Source organism: Mesoplodon mirus, assembly GCF_964341445.2.
Source record: "Mesoplodon mirus genome assembly, chromosome: 1".
Lineage (NCBI taxonomy): Eukaryota > Metazoa > Chordata > Mammalia > Artiodactyla > Ziphiidae > Mesoplodon > Mesoplodon mirus.
The window spans coordinates 199791479-199799144 of NC_138976.1; the positions used below are offsets into that span (position 1 = coordinate 199791479).

At 38.1% G+C, this 7666-nt stretch overlaps 1 protein-coding gene across 1 annotated transcript; it reads left to right on the forward strand.

The window, feature by feature from the left end:
• Positions 1-598: 598 nt before the first annotated feature.
• LOC309801869 (E3 ubiquitin-protein ligase RLIM-like) lies at positions 599-2020 on the forward strand (the record flags this gene model as incomplete). Its single annotated transcript, XM_082616942.1, has 1 exon — positions 599-2020. A coding segment is annotated over one exon (1422 nt), but the record flags the coding sequence as incomplete, so codon positions are not given.
• Positions 2021-7666: the final 5646 nt, after the last annotated feature.

Genomic DNA, 7666 nt, shown 5'->3' on the forward strand with positions numbered 1-7666 from the left:
AATTGAACTAAAATACTAGCATTGTACCTTAACTGGTGTTTACCTTGTTTAATTGCATTAGTGTTTTGACAGTGGACTGAAAAAAAAGTCTCTTGACATTCCTCCGACAGTGGTACACAGGGCTGTGTATATGATGAAATACTGAAACACAGACTTCCTCTGGATTCCCTTTTTAAAAAATTCTCTAAGTTTATCTAGGATTAGCTCACTCTTTTTGGATGGAATCCAAACTTTTCTACCTTTACTTATAAATCAACACAGTGCAGTTTATAAACTATTAACTCTATAAATGTGAAATCAGTTGAAAACATCTGAGTATTTAAGTTCTCATTTTTTGTTTGTTTTTGAAACAAAGTTTCAGAGTGCTATTTTATGATGGTTCTAATTTTGGTGTTTTTTTATGCACCCTCCCCATTTTTTTTGTTAACAAACAGAGGAGACTCTTCAGATGACATGTCTAGTGGTGACTCTCTAATAGACTAGCTTAACTGTTCTGGACAAACTGAAAATATGACAAGTGGACAAAGAGAAAAACAATCCTGGAGAGAAGAGCCAAATTAATCCTAAATGTGATCAGTTCATATTCAGTTTATAAATAAATGCTAACCTTGATAATGGGAGTCCAAATCCAGAGAATGAATATGTAGCGTCTGCAAGACTTCCCAGAAGAGTAAATATGGAAGACAGCCAAAGGCAAGTGGAAAGTCCACAATCTGAATCAATATTTACAAGACCATCTATATCTGAACAAGATACAACTGAAACATTAATGGAATTCCCACCTACCACAAGTCAGCGAAGAGCAAGAAGTAGGAGCCCAGAGTATCGGAGAACCAGAGCAAGAATTGAAAGTTGGTCGCCTCCACGTTCACTTAGGGAAATTGTACAAAGACTTAATCATAGTATACCCTCTCAGAATTTTGAGCAGCCTCTGCTAAGTGAGAATGCGAGATTTTCTAGAACTGAGCACCAAGAAATATTGACACAGCAAATGACTGGATTTGAGTTGCAAAATAGCGGTCTTATTGAAACTTCTAGAACAAGAAATGCCGTTCATGGAGAAAATTCTCCAGATACAACCAGCATTGGTGAATCTTGGGGAATGAGGGAAATATATCCAACCATACTCTTCAATCTTGAAGTAGGACAAGTTCATTCTGGAGCATATTCTCAGAGAGACAGCAGAGCTAGTAGAACTCAGTTAACATCTGAGACACCAAACAACACTGTCACTTCTGAAAGTGAACGAGGACTGAGGCATATGTATTCACATTCTGAGCAGGCAGGTGTGAGAGCTTATGTCAATACCATTAGAAATCCCGTTTGCAGAATGTTAAATACTAGCTTAAATGATACAACATCTGTTCCAATTCAGAGCACGTTAAGGCAGACAATGACAGAATTTAGTAACTCAAATAACCTTATGGACAGTGACAGTAATTTAGAGCATAGTGTCTCACCTCCAAGTCAAAACATGGAATGGCTAGAGTCACCTAATGGTAGTAGTAGTGGTACATTTGGTTCTGATTCAAATGCTAGCTATGATACCCATTCAAGTTCCACACTGAGTTGGCATTCAAGCCCCAATTGTACGTCTAGTTCCAGTTCTAGTCCTATTTCTGGTTCCAGCTCAAGTGATGAAAATTCAGGAATTAGATCACTGATGTTTGAAGGCATTGAAGAAACAAACTTATCATCAGAGACCAGCCAAGGGGGTATACAAATTAGCCTAATAATATCTGATGAAAGTGACTCTGGGTCCTCCCATAATCTGCAAACTACAGGACTCACCAAAGCACAGATTGACAGCTTGGCTGTAAGATCTTTTGGTGAAAATGATGCACTAAAAGCCTGTAGCATTTGCCTTACAGAGTACACAGAAAACTGCAAGCTTCGCATACTACCTTGCTCCCATGAATATCACATTCACTGCATTGATCGCTGGCTGTCTGAGAACTCTACGTGTCCGATTTGTCGTAGGCAAGTAGTGGATTCCAATGAGAGTGAAAATCCTGATTGAGATCTGAATTCTCAGCTATATAAAGTGTTATAGGGCTTCCCTGGTGGCACAGGGCTTGAGAGTCGGCCTGCCGACGCAGGGGACTGACAATAAAAATTAATTTCACACCATAGCAGTTCACTGAATTTCAATAGAAACTTAGCATGTGCACTGGGTTGGGATGTTCCTGATTCCATGGGAGAAATGTCTTAATATGATATAATGAATCTAGATAGATCCTAGTAGTATTATCTCGTCATGTAAATCCCAGACATCTCTTAGCCCTGTTCAATCCTGGTTGTGCATGCAAAGAAACAGAAACCCAACCAAATATCAATAATTAAGAAGCCATTTAAGACTACATTAGAGTCATTCACATAAAGAAGTCATGTTACATTCCTAGAATGCCATAAAAAGCTTTGAAACCCTTCTCTTCCTATCTCTCTCCACAGCAGTTTATCCCACCTCCCTAACACTACCTTAACGTTTCTCCTATTCCCCACGAAGATCCGGTAAGCAAATCAGAGACCATATACCACAACCAGCATTCCCAACTCTCTTCAAACCCAGCCTGTGTATGCTTTCTTGCCTCTTCCACGTCCGCTTGTTCTCTATTCCACTCCATGACTCAGCTCTTTAACAACCCTCTCTATTTTCCTTTCATTTACTCAGATCTTGTATTTTTAAAAGTGATAAGATGACAAAGCCTTAGAACTTAATTACCTTTCTCTTAAACATGTCACACTTTGATTTGCTGTGATTGTAAACAACTAAGGATAAAGGGCAGTTATAGGTATGTCTTTAATTTTTGCTTCTTCAATATATTCAAGCTTCAATTTCTTTCTATATATGTTTAGTTCATATAATTAATTTTTAATACAGATTCTGATTTCTTATAAAGGGTTTTATGGTTTATATATGACTCTGAATCCTTGTGTGAATGACCCAAAGTAGCCAATTGGTGCTTGGAGCCTCACAAGCTGCAATATGAAAGCCTTAAAGGTAAAACTTGGCTTCAAGAAACATGTCTACATAGTTCAATTCTAATTGTCCCCAGTAAAACCATCACCCAAAACCCCGAGTATTTGAAATCAAAATTTAGGTCATGCTTCCTTCCAACCTAAACATAGTGAAGGACTTTTCTCCTAATTCAGCCTGAAGACTATTTTTTGGGGGTTGTATTGGCCAGTCCAGAAAATTTTGCTTAAATTTTTCAATCCTCGTATAGGTGAGAGTACATTGTATTATAACCTAAAGCAATAATCAGAAATTTTGTGCAATGTGCAACCTATACAAATGTAGGCAGTGTTAAGTATACACCTTCTCTAAAAAGTTAAAGTCAGCAACATCACTGAACTTTCTTTTCTCTGTGAATTGCTGGCAGCCACAGTATTTGCACATAACTACAACGTATAAATGGGGAGTGGTGGTGAAGTTTTTGAAAACATCTTTGAGGTAGCATATTTTTCACACAGAAGATATCTGCATGGCCAGAAATGAAGGCTTGGATCAAACCTCTGAAATTTACATTAACTTCTGAAAGTTGTTTGAATAGTCTGATTTTTAGGAAGTATTTTTGATATCAGATATACTTCATTTAAAGTGAGTAGAATAATTATAACAGTACTTGGCTTTCATACTATCCTAACAGATTAAAACCTTCCAAAGGATGATAATTGCTTAATTAATGCTTCAGTACATTCACATGCACCTTCTGTGGTCGACAGAATTCTAAGATGATGCCCAATGATCTTTGTAGGAGCCCCTCCCCTTGAGTATGAGACCTGTGAATGTGATGGAATATCATTCCCATTATTAGATTATGATATATAGCACAGTTGATTGGGAGATTATCCAGAATGAGCCTGACCTAATCAGGTGAGCACTTAAAAGGCACAGAGAGGACTTCTAATCCAGATAAGATGGTTTATACTCCCCTCTCCCTGCTCCCCCTTTATATGCACAACTATATATCTTGGAAATAATATGAGACAACCAAAGGAGATCTCTGAAAGGTCTAGAGAAGGTGAATTGCCTAGGGACCTTCAGAATGGATGAACAGCCTCATGGCAGGGCACCTTATGACCCTCTACCAACAAAAAAATGTGATCCAGGCCCAGCATTTCCTAACTCCCAACTTAGTAACAGGAAGTGGCTCAAAGAGGCTCTTCCTCCATCACATCAAATGGGAATCCCCCAAACACCAGGCGAGCCTTGCAGAACCTGCAAGGACGAACAATTGGAAGCCCTGATGACACTAAGTGAACAGGGAAAGTGCTTTCCTTCCCCACTGGGCCTGAGATCCCCCTTCACCACCCAGACACATCAGTGGCTAAGGGTCCCAACAAAAGTGCTCCTACCACAAAAAGCTCCCACCTGGACAATGCTCTCCTCAGATGGGCCTGAGACTCCTCTCCCCTCCCCAGAAACATCAGGCAACTTGCTGGTACCGGCAACGGAGATCCCTCCACAGAAAGCTCTCAACCTGGTAAGCACCCTCCACTCCTTACAGTCCAGGGAGACCCTGTCACAAGTGCCTGGCCCAGGAAGGACTCTTCATCACGTGTTCCAGAGATTCCCTTCCCTCACCAGAAGCACCAAGTGCCGTATCCTGGGGAAGCTACTTCAGACCCCATAAGCAGCATGAGAAGGGACCAGAGGTAACCCCACCTGCACAAGAGAAACAGACCAAAAGAGTACCACAAAGGGTCTGAAAATTAGGTTATCATGGAACCACCGTCCATAAAAGTACAGGAAATGTGTGTCAAACCTATAAAGAGTGAATGCCTGCTAAAAATTAAAAAAAAACAAAACACTTTATATAGGGACCAAAGAATCCTAACATAATAGCCAAAATGTCCAAAAGACAATAAAATATCACTACTTATACCAAGAACCAGATACATGACAGCTTGAATAAGATGTGACAGATGATGCCAACAGAGATGAATTAGATGTTAGAATTATCTGACAAGGGTTTAAAAATGCTGATTTCAGACCTTTAAGACCTTGAACACAGAACCGAGTCACTCCATGCCAGTATCCCAACCTATAGCACTGTGAGCTAATAAAGGGATGCTGTTTTAAGACATTACATTTGTACTAATTTCTTATGCAGCAACAGACAACTAATACAACTTCTCATCTAGGATCCATCCTGTACCTAGAAAATGATTATAATGAGTCCTAGACAAGTAAATGGCTTAATGTCTTGGTTCTAGGCCCACTATAACATTATATTCTACCATTTTTCCCAAAAATGGAATCCCTAATTCCTGCTACTGAAGCTGCTAGAAGACAGTATCCTTCCTGTTTGAACAACCACCAATATCTTATCGCTCTAACTTTACTTCACATCACCCTCTCTCATTCTACCAGTGTATGCTGCTTATATCATAAACCCAATTTAACACTCTGACTTTGAAACTATAGAGCCACTTATTTTTCTCTCAAAGCGATTGCTGAGTATTATATTGCTCTTCCAAATCATATTCCTCTCTGTCTGCCCTGACAAATCAGAAATGGAGAAGATTTGTACCTGAATCTTCTGAGCTCAACCTGATACGTCTTTTACATTACAGTATATCAGTTTAAATACACAGCATCACTGTGGTTGTGAGCATAAATATTTCCATCTTAAGAATTTTCTCTGTATTTTCTTGGTAGTTTTTAAAACATTTGTTTATTTTGGCCTAATTCCAAAAAAAACCCTTGTCTGAATAACAAATTCTTTTTGAAAGTAGTTATAGCCTGTGGATAAGTTTTTGATAGCAATATAAAGTCTATCTTTTTTGGCTAACCATGAAAATAAGTTGTGCTCTCAATATTCCATGAAGAATTAAGTAGAAAGATTCTTTTGTAAATGCAAACAAGCCTGAGCATCGAACAACATGAACATCAAAACACTGCATGTACTGGAAAGTTCACAAAGAAATGTGACGTTTCTGTTAAGTAATATTACTTGTTATCCATATGCAATACTTTGATATCTTCAGTATCTTCTTTACTACGATTAACCAAACATTTCGTGTCTTTTCATTATTTGAGAGGTGAATGTATACTCCCTTCAATGAGAAGTTTCCTGGTATGAGAATTTCGAATGGAAATCTGAACTGCATTTCTTTTCTGTGACTTCTTTTAAGATTTGAAAATTCTTTACCATCTTAACTCAGGCTTTTTCACTATGAAATAAGAGGCTCTCCTTTGTGTGATATTCAAAACTCTCCATTTTTAATCATCAAGCCAGCATCTTTAGCATCACTGCAAAAATGTGGAGATTTGGAAAAGCATGTTGGGGAAAATCCTTTTTCTCTCATCCACCATTCGTAGAGGACAGACACTAATTATAAGCCAACTCTGGGCTCTGGGTTCTCCATTCTCACATCACTAGTCAAAACACAGTTATCTACCACCCCTGGCCTTGTCATCTTCTATTCTGGAAGTGTATTTTTTTTTTCTTTAGTAGCACTTGTGACTATCTAAAACATTTTTTATTTATCTTGTGCTTGTTTTCTTCCCCATTCCTATCCCAAAATAGAAGCTCCAAAAGACCTTTCTTTTTTTTTAAATTACTACTACATTTCTAAAAACTAGAACAGTTACTGGCATACACACACACACACACACACACACACACACTGCCTCAGAATTTTTGGCCACTGTGAGCATCCCAGACTTATTTTTCACCCTTTATTCTCCAAAGAACACCTATTTTAATACTGTTACTTACCATCCTGGATTTGATGTATTTCAACCTAGATCTCTCTCACTTACTTAACATATTTGTATAGGGTTTCTTGCCTATTAAGTTATAATATCTGCCAACCCTTTTCTAAATCACTATTTCAGGCATTCAACACTGACCAAGAATGTGCCATGCCCGATGCTGGGTGCTAGGGTTATAGTTACGAAGTACAGCACTTATCATGAAGAAATGTATTACATTTTAAAGAAGGCAGATGAATAAACATACCGTAACACTCTATGTCAGGGATGCCCTGACACAGATTTCAGATACAGGATAAAATGGAATGATCTAGGAGGAGAAATCTACACTAATAATTCAAACCTCCTTAAAGTTGGGTTATATCTGAGTTGTATCTTACAGGACTAGTAGCAATTAGCCAATGAAATGAAGTCATTAATTTTATTCTAAGCAAAATAAATACTGCATGCAACAGTAAAGATGCATTGAAAATTTAGGGCTCAGTAAACAGTAAGTATGAATCATCATGCTCTGGGGTAGAAGAGGAAGAGATATAAGTACATTAGCAAGAAATGAAGAGATGAGGCCAAAGAGGCAACAAGAGGTATTGTGTATCAGGCTGAAGAGTTGAACTAGATCTTCTAAGCAATGCACAGTCAACACGATTTTTCTAATAGGAATAAAATTTTTCAATTTTTAGAATGGTCATACTAGCAGGGATATGAACAGATTGTCAAAATTTAGATTGTCCCACTTACGGAGTTATGGCATTAACTGGAAGAGAAAAGTATAAAGTCCTGATATAATGGTGAGACAGTTGAGATATGGATGCATATAGATTCAAGTAGTATTAAAGAAGCACAATAAAATTTGGTGGCTGCTTGGATAATTTAAAGATGACCTTAAGTTTCTGGTTTAGGTGACTGAGTAGATGGTGAGAAGTTCCACTGATATAAGAAATG